General features: G+C 47.7%; 1 protein-coding gene across 4 annotated transcripts in view; it reads left to right on the top strand.

The window, feature by feature from the left end:
* MMP24 (matrix metallopeptidase 24) overlaps positions 1–16276 on the top strand; it is a 39652-nt gene that overhangs the window by 22356 nt on the left and 1020 nt on the right. For 2 of the 4 annotated variants that reach the window (XM_068419573.1, XM_068419574.1), the window contains 5 exons: positions 1108–1242; positions 2089–2250; positions 12521–12735; positions 13913–14051; positions 14988–15254. In XM_068419573.1, coding sequence (XP_068275674.1) covers positions 1108–1242; positions 2089–2250; positions 12521–12735; positions 13913–14051; positions 14988–15254 — 918 coding nt within the window. The remainder of the gene's footprint in view (positions 1–1107; positions 1243–2088; positions 2251–12520; positions 12736–13912; positions 14052–14987; positions 15255–16276) is intronic. The other 2 variants (XM_068419572.1, XM_068419575.1) reach the window with 2 other exon arrangements.

The raw sequence follows: 16276 nt of genomic DNA, 5'->3' as shown, positions 1-16276 counted from the left end.
GGTGAGGGAAAAAGTCTCCAAGCACTTATCACAGGCACAGCCTGGGAGCCCGTGGTAAAAGTCACTGGGTACAGAGCTGACTTTCATGAGACTGTACTGAGTGACTTCTACCATGGACTTCCATCTGTGAGTAGTTGTGGTAGCAATGAAAATTATGCTTTCATGAGCATTTAAGTGATATGGGAGAGTATGTCCATTTAATTTTCAACAGGACTTTGAGTCTTTGAGCCTTTGAATCCCTTTTGAAAGCTGGGTGCATCTCTTAAGCTTGAGTGTTTTGCAAACCCATGAAGAGTGACCAGTCCTCCAAACTTTACCATGAATCTACTTAATGCATTTTATGCTGTTGGACATTTTATTGACTTGTTCTGCACACACCAGGTTTTTCAGCAACAGATGAGAAAAAATTAAGTAAGTCCCCATTTGGATTTCCCTAATAGAGAAATTCTGGAATTTTAAATACATTTATGGCTAAGTTTTAGCCCACATACGTTTTTGGACATTTGTATTTGACCAAATGTATTTGACCATTTATTTGAGATGCATTTTTATATTTTAACATGTCTTGTGCATTCAGGTGCTTATGCCATCCAACTCAAATGTTTAGACAATTTAACCATTTTGGTGTGGTATGGATGACCAGTTGAGCACGGTGTTACTGACTTTGGGTATCTTGAGATGCTGGCAAAGCACCCTGCTGTGATGACTTGCAGACCCCTGAACCTATGTTGTCACGTTCTTATGGGTAACAGTGAAGCAATAAGTATTTATAAAGTCAAGATAGTTCTACATGAATCACTGTTGCAGCTCCTGTCCCAAGGAGAGCTCAGCTGCGTACATAAAACTGAACTTTGTTGCCTCTAAGATAGGTGCAGTTTGGAGATGTGGGGAATGGAGATACGCTGTCTGGAGATACTGCAAAGCAGCCGCTGAGCTGCCCATGCCTGCTGTTTTCTCCTGTGTCTGCTTGGAAGTGCTCTTGGTTTGTGCCTTGCCAACAAAAGCAGAGAAGACAAAAGAATTCAGACAGAATTGAGGGCTCGGGCATTTTATTGGCATGTGGAGACTCATCTGTCCTTGTTGGCTGTGTCTTCATCTCTCACACAGCATTGCCTGTGTCACCTCCCATGTCAAGGTGCCCTCACGGAGTAGGACATCCAGGGACCACAGTAGATCAAGGAGATGAGGGTCCCAGATCCATGGGACTGAAGAGGAGTGTATGCCTGTTACATAGAGTTGAAGGTACCCCTACTTCACACTCCTACCAGCTTCTGGACCAGACAGGGCTCCTCAGCCCTTTCTCTTCCTGTCAGGAGCATGTCCTTTCTTTCCTCCTTTCTCCTTCTCCCTCCTGCCATTGGGATCCAACCCAACCTTTCCCTGTGTGGCTCTGCCTCCTGCAGGATGGTGCTACCTGTGCTCACCTCCTCCCACAGACATGGCAGTGCCAGGAGTCCAGCAAAGTAAAAGCATGTTGAGGAGGCTGTGCTAGAGGAGATGGGGTTGTCCCAGGTACTACACATGCTATGGTGGGTGTTAGCCCCAGTCTTCTCTGTCCTTCCTCCTGCCTTGCCAGGTGCCTTACAGATCTCCCCTAGGATTTGGTGGTCCAGGTCAGATCAGAGCATGGCACTGAAGGACCCAGAAGGGGGACAGATCTCCCTTCCCACCACGTACCCTTGTTGATTAGCAGACTGGCAGTGCTCTCGCCTCTTCTGGTAGCACTCAGATAAAGAGGCAATGGTATCAGAGCAGCCTATTTTGTTGGCCATTTTCTGTAAACTCTCTATGAAAGAGTCTACAGTCAGCAGCCTTTCACTCCAGGCAGCTGCCTGTTTACCTGGTCTGAGAGTGCTCGTGGTCATGGGTGGTCATGGGCTAGGAGCCTCCTGCCCATTCTGTGACAATGACTGTAAAAGCTGCACAGACTTTCAGGACTAAAACCATCTCCAGGAGCTGACCCTGGCACTGTGACCTGCTGTGCAATAGGGTAGCAAAGCATTTGCTTCTTCCTTTATGAGTAAGTGGGGTTTGGGATTGCCTGAGGCTGTGGCTGTGTCCTAACCTGGCTGTGCCTTCCTTCCGCAGGGAACGATCTCTTTCTGGTCGCAGTCCATGAGCTGGGACATGCGCTGGGTCTGGAACACTCCAATGATCCCAGTGCTATCATGGCTCCTTTCTACCAGTACATGGAAACACACAACTTCAAACTGCCCCAGGATGACCTCCAAGGAATTCAGAAAATCTATGGTGAGCAACACGATCCACTCATCTATTTACGCTGAGCTCGAGTCTAGTGAGTATTTTACAGCCACAGACAGGTAGCCCCCAAAATGCTTGCAGCTAGTGGCTGGATTTCCTGCCGTAGCTGAATGGGGAACTGTTTAAAGCCCTTGATCCACAGCCAAATACCAGATGACTGTCCCAAGGGCAATATCTTTGCACAAGTCAGGATAACCAGCCCTCGGTGATCTCACTGCTGCTCCATCCCTCTCTATGTCCCCAGTATCAAGGAGCACTAGAAAGGGAAAACCAGGCAATTGCTGTACCCAAGGTTTGTCCATTAGGAACGGCCAGTGCAAATAGAGGGGAAGAACGTGAAGAACGTGGAACATCAAGGAAAGGTTAAAAGTATTTATGCACTCATTTTTTTCTCCATATATAGAAGGTATTCTTCTTTTAATCTCCAGCTGAACGTTGTTGTACAACATGTGCCACAAAGATACGGGCTCAAGGAAAAGAGAGAGAAAAGGAGGCAGAGGGATTATGGGAGAAAACCAAGGGGCTGGAGATGATGTGGTACCATGTGATGGGATCATGGATACCAGGGTGTGAGGACAGGGACTTTTGGAGAATTACTGGCTGAAGGAGACTCTGGGAGCAGAGGGAAATGCAGGTTTTAGGAGCCATAGTCAAGAACAGGCTGAGCTGGAAGACGCTAATGGAATCAGTCTGTGGCAGCCCATGGAGAACAGGTTTTGCCAACATCCCTGATGTCATTCCTTGAGGAACGTACAAGTTTGACAGGTTACTTAATAAATGTAGCATAGAGCAACTATGCTATGTAGCTCTGCAACATACAAGGGTAAGTAGTGACAGGACGAGGGGGAACGCTTTTAAACTGAAAGAGGGGAGATTTAGATTAGATATTAGGAAGAAATTCTTTGCTGTGAGGGTGGTGAGACCCTGGCCCAGGTTGCCCAGAGAAGCTGTGGCTGACCCCTCCCTGGCAGTGTTCAAAGCCAGGTTGGATGGGGCTTGGAGCAACCTGGTCTGGTGGAAGGTGTCCCTGCCTGTGGCAGGGGAGTTGGAACTAGATGGTCTTTAAGGTCCCTTCCAACCCAAACCAGTCTGTGATTCTATGATTCTATAACATTTGCAGCTGCTTGATGTCTGGAGTCAAATATTATCTCTCAGTACCAGTAGAGCAAATATTATATGAATTAGACCTGAAAAAACAAACTTGTAAGAAAGATGGTTGTCAGTGGGAAAGCTGATGTTTCTAAGGGGTTGCTGCTGGGATCCGTGGCAGACCTGACACAAGTCAGCGTTTGCATCAGTGATCTGATCTGCCAGTGAATTTTAAATTACTGCTAATAGAATTTGTGCCAAAGCCTATAAGCCTCTAAAGCAGTACAGAAAGGCTTTAGAGATCTAAACTGTTGTTTGAGTCTGATATTTTTTTTTTTTTTGGTGTGTGTGACTGGAATGAGATTCATTTGTTCAAATGTAGATGCCTAAAGAAGAGAAATCTCTTTCTGGGCTAGTTTCCCTGACTCCTGTCTGGGCAATGGGAAAAAAACAGGCATTTGTAGAGTGCATTTCACCCTCACTGTGTGGCAGAGATCCAAGTAAGGTCCAACATTTAAAATAAGGTGGCTTGAAGTACAGCCAGGGGGAACTGGCTCTTCCCATTAGTGCAGCTGAAGATTTCTCTTTATTGTTCATTACCAGGATGAAGTTACATGGCAAATGTCCTGTGATATCATTTAATTATGCATACTTTAACACAGTATATATTCAAATACTCAGGATAACAGAGACTCGGGATGTTTTTGAAATGAAGTGCTGGGGTAGTAAGTATTAAACTCCATTAAATAATATACCTAAGTTTTCATTCTTGAAAGCTGCTAAAATGTCATTACGCTGTTTCTATTTTGAAATGTTGATTTAGTTCCTGTGAACTTTGACTAATCAGAAAGAAAAAAAAAATAATCTTAATTTATCGCTGACAGTGAAAGTGCAATCAAGAAAGTATTACTGGTTTCTCTGCTTTCGGATACCACTTTGGAAAGGGAGCAGACAAGGAACTGACAGCCGTGCTGCTTCGCGTTTGTGGTTCAAGCCAGTATCAGCTGTGGCTGAGCTGGGGACCAGCACTCCCCCAGCACAGCTTGGGCAGGGACCTGGTGCCCAGGGCCGAGCTGAAATGGGGCTCCTGGGCCCATGGGTGGGGGTGGAGATCCTGGGTGATGCTGGTCAGGGCCATAAAGCCCTGTCAGTGTCCTCAGGGCCCTGACAATTGGTGAGGTCACTGCACGGCGTGTTGTGCACAGCTGTGACAGAGCAGAGAGCTCAGTGCTGCACTGCCTGCGGCTCGGCAGCAGCACCGCTGCACTTCCACTTATTCTTCACTTGTGTGGTGACATTAAACTTTAGCCACACACTATGTTAAGAGAAGAGAAGGCTCCAGGGAGACCTTCTAGCACCTTCCAGTACCTGAAGGGGCTACAGGAAAGCTGGAGAGGGGCTTTTTGCAGGGGCATGGAGTGATGGGACAAGGGGAAACGGTTTTAAACTGAAAGAGGGGAGATTGAGATGAGATATGAGGAAGAAATTCTTTGGTGTGAGGGTGGTGAGACCCTGGCCCAGGTTGCCCAGAGCAGCTGTGGCTGCCCCCTCCCTGGCAGTGTTCAAGGCCAGGTTGGATGGGGCTTGGAGCAACCTGGTCTGGTGGAAGGTGTCCCTGCCTGTGGCAGGGGGGTTGGAACTAGATGGTCTTTAAGGTCCCTTCCAACCCAAACCAGTCTGTGATTCTATGATTCTATGAATATAATACTCTTAGAATTTTAACTCAGCTTGAAAAAAGCAGTATGAATGAATTACTGCCTGGTGCAGGTAGTAATTAGAAATTTGTTGACTATCGCGGAATCACGCAAGGCTCTTCTCTGAAGCCTTTGAACTGGAGTGGGTTGGGGATGGTGTTGGTGGTTGTAGAGACAGCTAGTCCTGTGGAGAGAAGAAGCAGCAGCTTCTGCAGTAGGAGCTTTGATTCCCCAGGCAGATATTTCGGCTCTTAGCACAGAGTTATGATCCAAAAACTAAAGTTCGGTTTAAAACTAGGTTTTAGTCTTATGGTTCACAAAGAAAAGATGGAAAATGCAGGTTATGTTTCTCCCTAGAACTGGAAATATGAGAACAGATCCTTTCATCTGAGCTGCTTACAACTGAGAAGGAACTGCTGAAATATCCTTCTTGTAGCTTCAGCAGGAACATTCCACTGATGTGTTTTATTTCCACAGTGCCCATCTGCTTTGTTGTGCCTTGGGAATGCCAAAAGCCCATCTGCCGGAGCACCTGGCCAAAAATCAAACCCTCCTGCTTTCTTGCTGCTTTGACTTTCTCTACAGTGCAGCAGCATGTGCTCAATATGTATTATTTAGGAACCTAGTATGCAAAATAAGTCATAGAGCCAGAGCCACTGCCTTGCCTGTAGCACCCTTTTTAAAAAATAAATTCAATTGAAACTTCCAATTTTTCATTCCACTGAAGTTGCTAGAACAAAGAACAGAGGCTTTACTAAAGCTTGAGCCCATTTTGTCTCCTTCCTTTGAGAATGTTAAGTTTAAAATGTATTTTTCTGTGTTTATCCATTAGAAAAGGAATATGTCTGAATCTGTCATATAAAGATTTGTTGAATTATTAAGTTATTTTCTGCTGGATTTATTTCAAAGACACAGTAGGTGATGTGAACTCTTGTCTGTGCTTTATGCTAGTTAATATAAGGTCCATGTTTAAAATGTTATTTCCACTGAGGAGCTCATGATGAAAAGGCCAGCAGCTCAGTGTGTGGGACAGAGCAGACTGTCAGAGAAGTCAGCAGCGTTTCCATCTTCTGGTGGGTGCTTCTTGTAGCATGTTCCTTGACAAAATGAGGGAAATACCACGACTGTTCTTCACATGTCTTTTTCCCCAGGATATCTCCCACCGTACTTACATGCCCATGTCACAAGTGACGTGCCCAGGAAGGAATTAAACTGGAAATAATACCGTTATGTAGGTCCCCTGGATACCTGACTGCCTCTTTTAATTTTGCTGGTGTTGAAGTCAGGGCTGCATGCAGCAACAGGGCAGATGGAGAGGGGAGACATACTCAGCCATGGCCTGTCACACAGCCTGAACTGATCCTTCAGCACTGGTTCTCCTCTTCTTCAGGTCCTGCTCTAAGTACCCTTTAGCAGCAGGCTGTGAAGCAGCTTCTCGTGTTAGGAGTGACTCTTCTGACACTGTGCCTGGGGAGCAGAGGGGTGACATGGTGTGCAGGAAAGACTCGTGTCTACACAGATGCTTGGAGCTGGTAAACCAGGCGATTACCTTCAAGGCACTTTCAAAGCCTAAGGTCACAAAGGAAAGGTCTCCTGTCACTCAAAGATAGACCAAATCATTAAGCCTGGAGACAATATCAAGGATCTGGGTCCTCCTAAATCTCACTGAGGACGTGTCAGCCTCACACATCTTTTCTGCAGCTCAAGAGAAGAGCTCCCAGTCAGTGTACATGCTGCATCCCCTGAGGGATGAGGTCCAGGGTAGTCATGAAACCACAACAGCCCCTGGCTGAGGAACTAGACAACACCAGCTCTGATATCCAGGAACAAGGGAATCAGCAGGGCACAGTGTCCATGAGCAAAAGCACCTTCTGCCGGTTTCATAACCTCCCTCACCTTTTCCCAGTGGCGGCCATAGAGCAATCCCAGATCCTTGTAACCTACATCTGTGTGTGAGATGGCTTGTGATGAAACAGCAGAAAGACCTGACGCAAAATGCTCCATGTGGTGACACTGCGTTGTGAGTGGGACCATCAGAGCAAGCTTTGCTGTCATGCAGGACCTGGAAATCCTAGGCATAGGACTGCTTTCTGATAATGTCTTCTTGAACATGAGAATAGAGTAACATCCAAGACCTTGTCTATAGAAGCTGCAAGATCTGGGACTTTTGGATCCATGCCCCATGGTGCTGTGCTCGTAGGAGGGCAGGGGAAGGAAAATGTGTGGCAATAAGAGAGCTGGAGGGATCTGCCCTGGTGCCACACCTCTGGCATGTTGCAGAGATACCAGACTCCCTCTCTATGTTACATCCCTTCATTTGCACCTTTCCTCCTGTCCAGACACTCTGTTGGACCCAGCAGGAAGTACCAGACTCCACCTCTGGTGCCTCCACTGAGTCTCACCTGCCATATGCCAAGTCTCCATTCCCATTCCTCAAAAAAACAGGCAGGGAGTAACCACCTGGTTCCCGGTGCTGTCCTTGGGGTCCACCTTACGCCTGGAGGACTCTGCCATGACATAGGGGCTCACCCATGCCCACATCAGCCCTGGAGCTGCACACATGGGGTGTGAGAGGAGGGAGCTGATCACACTGCCTCCTGACAAAAGGGAGCTGAGGGGCAGCCCACCTCTCTTGGGAGGTTTCTCAGTTGATGGGGAAACACTGCTTTATGTTATGGCCGGGCATGAAATACTTTTCTCATCCCACAGATCTTTCCAAGTATAAAAAAATGTTCTGTTTTGCAGTGGAGCAGATGTCAGGCTTCTTGAAGTTTTTCTAGAGGGGAACTGGGCTGCAAGCACCACAGCTGGAGCGTCTTGCAGAGCCCCAAACTCTCATCATTTGCTTGCCTAAGCCTGGGAATTTTGGACCCAGTTTTCTTGCACCCAAAGCAGAGAACCCAACCACGAGGTGAATCGCCTCGTTACAGAGCCCAGGAGAGCGTTCCCTTTGGCTTAGAGCAAGGATTTCAGCCATGGACACTTGTCTTCCAGGTTGAATGCTCTATCACCTGGGTGGCAGTTGGTCATTCAGAGGAGAACGTCTATGTGAGAAGGACTCAAGAAACCCCTCCTGCCACCCAGGGATGATCACGAGGCCTCGACTGCCCAACTGTTGGGTACACTGTGGGTGCTGGGGCTTGTTCTGCAGACGGTAGGGCACTGTGGCAAGGATGCCCAAACTCACTGAAGTAGCTAATTCACTTCCCTGCTGAAGCCAGCCCCAGAAGTGCTCTGTGGACAGGTTTACCAAGTGAGCACAGGAAGGCCTGAGCTGTGAGCTGTTGTGGATGGACTGTCTCTCGTCCCTGAGAGAGCTTGTTGGCAGCTGGCTCATTTCATATGAACAGGGACCTCTCTCCACTGCCCTGGAGTCTGCAGAGCAGCCAGGTGGGTTTCTCTCACTCTCCCTGGCTCATTTGGATCATACATTTTGATTTGAAACTGAGGAGCCTTTCCTGGGTACCTGGACAGAAACATGCAGGCAGCTCAGCTTTGTACAACCAACAAACCCCTGTGTGTTATTCAAAAGCGTAACTGCCTGCCTGTAGTCTGGATGACAGTTTTATTCCCGGAGTGAATATTAAGATAAAGACAGGCCTTTGTTTGCAGGTGGATCCTTGTCTCCCCTGGTCTGAAACAAAGGGCGTGCTCTGCCCTGGCAGGCTGGGAGAGCCGCCCGGCTCGCGCGGCGCTGGCTGCGACGGATGCCGAGCCACGCAAGGTGCTGAGCTTCCAGGCAGGTGTTGTGCCGTTGAGGGAACACTCTGTCAATAGCCAGGAGGACAGTACAATTATATTTTGTCCTCAACTATCGACACAGTGGCTCCTAAATGCCTCCTCTCTCTGTGTTATCTTCACAGGTCACCTTGGTATTCAGATGGTCTGCGACAGAGGAAGCATGAAGGGAGGAGGCTAAGTGCCAGTGGCGGAAGTCACACTCTGAAGGTGATCTGCTGTGACCCAAAAGCTTTCTGACATTCTTTACCTTGGTTGTGATAGAGAGGAAGAAAGTCTTCTTCTCCACACAGTGTCTGTAAAGTCCCAGCAAGTTGCTTCCCTCCAGAACGTAGTTTCCAGCTCCAGGAGGTTTCTTACCTGCTTCCCGGGTGGAAGTGGCTGCAGGTTCAGCCCTGGGGTGGGTTCGGCTCTGGTACTGGGATCACACACAACAACTAGGTGACTGCGTTCAGTCCCAATGGCAGACCCATGCAATAGCCTCTATCACTTCATTTGTCTCTCAGTGAGATTTGCTCTGATTCTCTGAAGTTGCTTGGAAACGTAGTGATAGAGGCTGTGATTCGCACGCAGTACCGCCTGGTTAGTTACATCAGTGGTGGGTGTAATCAGGTCCTGTAATAAATACCAAGGTGCCAGCATCTCTTAAGTAACTCTCTCTTCGCACGGTCATCTCTGCTGCTGCTAAACCTGTTATATCCTGCCTTTAGCTGTCTGGTTTGGAGTCAGGTTACTGTGATGAGATTCTGGAAATAGTAATGACTGGCAAACTGTATAGGGTCTGTTCATTCTGCTTTTATGCCAGGTTGTGCTCTGAAGTGGCTCAGGTCTTTATGAGATAGCATCTTTCTTCAGCAATGGACAGGCTGTGCTTCTGCTTCCCATCCCCCTAACTGTAGACCAAATTCTGCCTGCCCAGCACCTGGACTGGAGGATTTTCATGTTGTATCTGTGCTCCTCTGCTCTTTGCAGGTGTGTAACTGTAAGATTACCTTCCACTTTTAGCTGTAAGTCCACCCAGTGTCACTCAGAGACTTCTGTACAGCTGCTTCTGCCTTGCAAGTTCACTGCATTTTGTTTCAGTGGCATCTTAGGGCTAATTAAAACCTTTAGATTGGTCCCTGGGTTACAGGTGCTGTTTTAACTTTCCTCTTCTCTACAGAAGACTGTGACAGACTTTGGGGCACTTAAGTGGCACGTGAGAGGGTTGGACATGACTGCTGGCCTGCAGCAGGGGCAGGGCAGGCTGTAATCTGGTATATGAGTGGTCCTCACTTGTGAAGAGAGAGTGAATCTTTAATAACTCCAATCATGCATGAGATGTTAAATTCAGGCGTAATAAAGGTGCAGAATAGGGACCACAGTACTGTAGTCCCTATTCTGCATGTTACTATCAGATTCTATGTGTCTTTGTGACCCACGAGACATATTCATCATATTTTTCTTTAGATACTACTCCTGTCTCACCCTTTTTTCCTTTTAAAAGAGAGGGGGGAAAATTGTCATGGCCTCATCTTACTGCTCACGGTCATCTCTATAAAACTCTGTTCTTGCTCTCTTCTCCTCTCAAAGCGTGGAGTTTTTGGCTTGTTATTTCTGGAAATCCAGAACTGCTGTTGATTTGAGTTTCTCTCTCCATTTGCTCTGTCTGAGAAGCAGAACCGACCTGACTTGGCCATCACTCCCTTCTGCACCCCGTGTCTTTCCAGTCGAGCGGTTTGAGTACGTAACACACAGTGACTCTTGGGTCCCTCCCAGACAATTCCCCCTGACAGGAGGTGTGCCCCTGCACTGCAGATTCCTACACCTCACCCTGTTGAAAGGTCACAGTGCTCCTCGGAGTCCTCCTTACAATCACGGTGTGAATTTGCTTCTAGCTGCCTCTCACAACACAGGATCTGTCCTGGGCTGGAACTGGTGGCCGTCTTCTGCACACCACCAGATAGCTGTCTGATGAAGTTGCTCCACTGTACCAATTAAACCGGCCACCAAAGAGGCTTTTCTGATCCATATACGGCAACAGAAATGGATCTCTGATTTGGTCAGTGCGTGGCAGCGTTAGCCTCATGCAGAGGGGAGCAAACAAACAACTACACCTCTCTTGTGCTTCTGTAGCAACGTTACAGCCTCATTTAGAAAGCTGATCCTTGTATGAGTCTGTGGGCAGGGGAATCCTGTCATGTAGGACATGCATTAGACTTTTTCCAACGTTATTTACAGAACACACCCGCTCAAAGCCATGCGGGTGGCAGCACAAGGGTAAAAGGATCACACTGCTCTTGGTGAGAGACCTGCAGTGTGCAGTAAGTCACTGCTTATTGTCTCCTTGCCTAGGTCCCAGTCAAGCCTGACCTTCCCTCAATGCAAGCATTTCCTATCTGCACCAAGCACATAAATTGCTGTTTTTCAAACTTTATTCAGGTACTATAACTGGCACCGAGTGCCAGTTTTGGCAGCCAAAACAGGTTCCCAGTGTCCCACTCCTTTAATTTGCCAAAGCAGGAGCTGAACACTGTGCTCCCATGTCCCATCTGAACAAACCAGAACCTCTGTTTTCTTTGTGTAAGATCTGTCTGGGACCTCTTTCCCCATTCCCATCCCTTCCTCTGCAGCACATCCCCCTGTACCAACTCAATCCTACCTCCATGAGCTTTCCACTCCTACCTTGTTGGAGGAGATGCCTTTGGACAGCCCATGTGCTTCACACCACGCTAAGTTGCCTATGGCTGTATGAGCAAAGGTCTATGGCTGCTAGCAAGAATAATAGCAGCACATACCTGTAGGTACAGCAGTATTTAGGGATGGTGTTAAGTAAACAGAGTGCTGAGGACGTGACACCCACCCTGTATGCCTTTCGGGGAAGGGGGTGGTTAGTGTGGACTGGCTCTAGCTGTGCCCCGTGGTGCCAAAATCTCTTGCTTCTAGTAGCCTTCTGCTTATTGCCATGCTAACTTGTGGCCTTCTCTAAGAAGCAACAAGAAACATATGACTCTCTTAATTAGATTTGGTCCAGATTTTATCTCTAACTGTTAATGAAATCGTCCTATGGCAGAGTCGGTTTCAAAGCAGACCTCTGCTCCAGGTCTAAGTCTTGTATTGGTGTAACTGCTTACATTCCTGCAGCCTTGTCAGACCTCAGAGCTGAGCTGGGTAAGGATGGAAGGGGAGAGCTGTGCTTGTGGAGGGGGTGTCATCTGAGTGAGAGCATGGTCCCTTACCACGGCTGTTCCTCAGAGTTCCCGTGGTGTTCTGAAAGCAAAGATTGGTGACTAAACTGTGATTGCTTTCTGATTTCTAAATTCCCCTGCAGTTCCCCTTAGATTGTAGCATTGGTTTTCACACCTTAACTTTTTCTGGTTTTGCTTTGGTTTTGGGGGTTTTTTTGTTTGTTTGTTTTTTAACAGTCTACTAAACATTTCTGCTTAAGGGTTATTACCTTTCATTTCAGTTGGGAACGTGATTGGTGTGGCTCCTCCTTCCTTTTAGCTCCAGCCTCCTTGGGAAGACCTACAAAAACATACTGGCTCTTCCTCAGTTCTTATTGCTCATCTGTTTTGGGACATCTTTCACGTGTGGATGCATCTCGTTCTGCTCCCCATTTCTAGCTCTGCATGAGGAGTATGTAATTCCCTCGCAATGCAGTTCATCCAGCCTGTTGCCTTTTAAAACCTACGAGGGAAGCACAGAAAAAATCCAACCTTTTTCACTTTGCTAAATGTTTTTCTTTTCACTTCTAGGTCCTCCTGTTGAGCCCCTGGAGCCAACCAGGCCTTTACCGACTCTTCCTGTTCGCAGAATTCACTCCACTTCAGAAAGAAAACACGAGAGGCAGCCAAGACCTCCTAGTCCTCCTCTGGGTGATAGGCCATCTCCTCCTGGCATGAAACCGAACATCTGCGATGGCAACTTTAACACCGTGGCTCTCTTTAGGGGAGAAATGTTTGTTTTCAAGGTACTACGAATTCCTGCTTACCCCTGAGTCTTTCTTTAGTTTTATTTGCTGGAAAAGATTAGTAGAAGTAAAAGGTAGTGAGGTTTGAAATGCCTGTGAAAGTAGCTCCGTTCCTCTGAGGCTGATGAATGAGCAATATTAGAAGGAAACGTAAGCAGACTGGCGCTGTGATATTTGGAACAGTGCCTGATGGGATTCACAAAATGCCCAGGCAGCTTGTGCACCAAAATGTGAGCTGACTGCACTGGCAGAGAGTTCAGACACCATCAAGCTCAGAGAGGAGCCACCTGTGAAGCCAGAAAGCAATACCAGTACCTAAGCAGGGATTAAGCCTCGTTGCCTCCAGAGATGGCATGCATTGAACTCCGGGCTTCAGGGAGCACTCAGCCTGCCTGTGCTCTTAAGGAGCTGGAGTCAACCTTGCTTGTAAACTACAGCCAGGCTTTGCTCAGTAACCCGTGTTAGAGTGCCTTGAGTATGGGAATCCACGGTCCCATTCCCAAAATACCTGTAGCTTTCACTCTGCCCAATGGGTGTGAATATGGAGAGGGATATATTGAAGGTCATTAAATGGACAAACTGCATCAGTTTCAGAAAATGTCTGAACTGAAAATAGGTGAAGGCTGGGACAGTATCTGGGAGAAGACTCACAGGCTCTGTCCTGCTCTTCCTCATCCCTGAGCATCCACTACGGCTTTAATTAATGATCTCATATCTAAAGGGTTATTTAATAACAACAACTCCTTTATGCCTTTGGCCGTTGTCTGCTTCTCACAGTCACCAGGTGTATGGCTCTCCTGGGGCCTGACAGTTGAGCATCAGTTGTACCAGGACAAGTGTGACACCTCAGTGACGAGACACGCAGAGAGGTCACTCACAAATGAGTTCCTAATGCTTATGGACTTGCTTCCCCCTGCTCCTTTTTCCTCTCCTTCTTTCCACCCTTTTTCACAGCACGAGCAATCAACTTCTCGCCCTTTTGGCTTCCATCTTCCCCACAAAGCGCTTCCCTCACTGGAGACAGTGTTGGGCTGGGTTGGAGCTGTCATCTGAACCAGGACTTCTGTCTTTAATGGTTACGGGGCCTAGGCAGGGGTTAGTGATGCTTGGTGCTGGACGCCCAGCCTGATTTGACTGCAAGATAAAAATAGTCTGAAGACGCTTCTGGTTTTCTCAGGATCGCTGGTTCTGGCGTCTGCGCAACAACCGCGTGCAGGAGGGATATCCCATGCAAATCGAGCAGTTCTGGAAGGGCCTCCCCGCAAAGATTGATGCAGCCTACGAGCGGTCTGATGGGAAATTCGTTTTCTTCAAAGGTACAGTACCTTTCAGTCCAAGCCTACCACACCTGCCTCACATCACACTCTTATGGCATGAAGATGGTGAAAACAGCTACGCTGCATCCTTGTCCTTTTCCAAGGGGACACTTCAAGCAGCCACTAATCCTGAAAATATAATTTAGTGTGGGCTGGCCTTGCCAGGACAATCTCTGTATAAAGCTAATATTGATTAGTGCAAGTTGGCTTCCATGTGATAACGAGAAACAGCTCCTATGTCCCAGGGAGCATGAGTCTCCTGCCTATCTCCTTGAGCATGTTTCAACGGGGCGTTAGGGCCTCTCCAGGTACAGGGCACTCCCAAACCACATTTCTGGAGAATTGACTCCTAAAGAGACAAAATGACCCACCTTATGCTGGGGCCCACATTAGCTCCTTGCACTGTGACAGTGTCTGAACGGGATCCTGTAACTTGAGAGCAAGTTGTGAGCAAGGAAGAGTGGCTGGAAGCATCAGCATGCCCCTGTACGAAAACACAGTGCCTGGTCTGAATTTATGTCTGCAGCTTCTGTCCCTCAGCTCAATAAACTGTATTAAAACTTGAGCAGGTTCAGAGAAAGGCAACAGAAGTGATCGAAAAGTATGGGCTGACCATCCTGCAAGGAACTGCTCAGCCTGAATGAGGGACAACAAAGACAGGGTATGAGAGAAGTCGTTGAAATCATGACTGGTCTAGAGAAGGCAAATGGGAAAGGGTTGTTTAACCTCTTTTCCAAAACAAGAGCTGAGGAAGCGCAACTGAAATCAGGTTTCAGGTTCAAAATGAAGATGAGGAGCAGCTTTTTCACATAATACAGTTAAGCCTGGAAGAAGTGCTCAACATGCTGGGGTTCATTGTGGCTATTTTACATTTATATCGATTCAACTACTAATTAGGCAAATCTGTTTGTTGTTTGTGTCCCCGTTCATCTCCAGGAGATAAATACTGGGTTTTTAAAGAAGTGACAGCAGAACCAGGCTACCCCCACAGTCTGGTGGAGCTGGGGAGCTGTCTGCCCCGGGAAGGCATCGACACAGCTCTGCGCTGGGAGCCAGTGGGCAAAACCTACTTCTTCAAAGGCGACAGGTACTGGAGGTACAACGAGGACAAGAGAGCAACGGACCCGGGGTACCCAAAGCCCATCACCGTGTGGAGAGGAATCCCTCAGGCTCCACAGGGAGCTTTCATCAGCAAGGAAGGCTGTATGTATCTGCAGTCAGTGTGCCTGTTAGATACCGGTCTAATGGCTTGTGTGCCTTTGGGGTTGGGTGCGAGGTGTTTCGAGTATTTCCTGAGATGATAGGAATCATCTCAGGAGTCCTGGGGTCACACTGCCAACTGCAAGCGTCAGCAGTCTGAGATCCTTCCTGACCCTCATCCCAACCCATGCAGCTTCTCAACTGCTAACCCACATTATCGCAATGCCAGCTCTGGGGCATGGGGAGGGGACTTCTGGTTCTGCTGCCACACAGCCCCTGCGCCCTGATTGCGAGGATGCCATAACTTATATTTTCCTCCTAGTTTCTTACCTGTAGCTCAATCACTCTGTTACAGCCTCCAACCTGCCCGATGTACTTTGAAGTTAGCTGTGCTCTGAGCAGGGGCTTGGACCTCCAGAGGCTCCTGCCAACACATTTCTTCCTCTGATTTGAAGATTTCTTCCTCTTCTACCAGTTGAGGAAAGAACTAACAGATGGGGCTTGTGCTGTTGAGGCCATGTTTAAATTCGGGGCTGCAGTGTGAGATGGGGGCTGTGGGGCTGGGCTGGGTTGGAGGCCCACAGTGAGAGCCAGCCAAGCTGGAGGACAGATGCAGGAGACCCAATACTGTCACCACTGTTCCCTTCTTTTTTCTTTTGTATTTTTTTTCCTAATCACTTGGATTGATTAGAAAAGGAGTCACCTGGGGAGATGAGGGGTACTTCAGACAACACGTAGCATAAACCATCAGCCTTTTATTAGCAGCAGGACAAGACTCCTCCTTAACAAAGGCCAAATCTTCTGGATTCTGGGGCCAAAAGGACTCATCATATTCAGCAGCTGCTCCCTTAGGCTGGGGGAACAGAAACCTTAAGTATTCTTCCAGTGTCGCACTCAGGCACACACTGTCATTCTGCAGATTGTGTTAATTGCTTGGTAATGATGAGCACGTATTTACAGATGCTTTAGTAAAAAATAACTCACTGCAGAACACTTTAGAGTTAGTTCGGTATTTTTATTCACGG

This window comes from Nyctibius grandis, chromosome 28 (assembly GCF_013368605.1).
Source record: "Nyctibius grandis isolate bNycGra1 chromosome 28, bNycGra1.pri, whole genome shotgun sequence".
NCBI lineage: Eukaryota > Metazoa > Chordata > Aves > Nyctibiiformes > Nyctibiidae > Nyctibius > Nyctibius grandis.
This window is presented reverse-complemented; position numbering and strand designations above follow the sequence as displayed.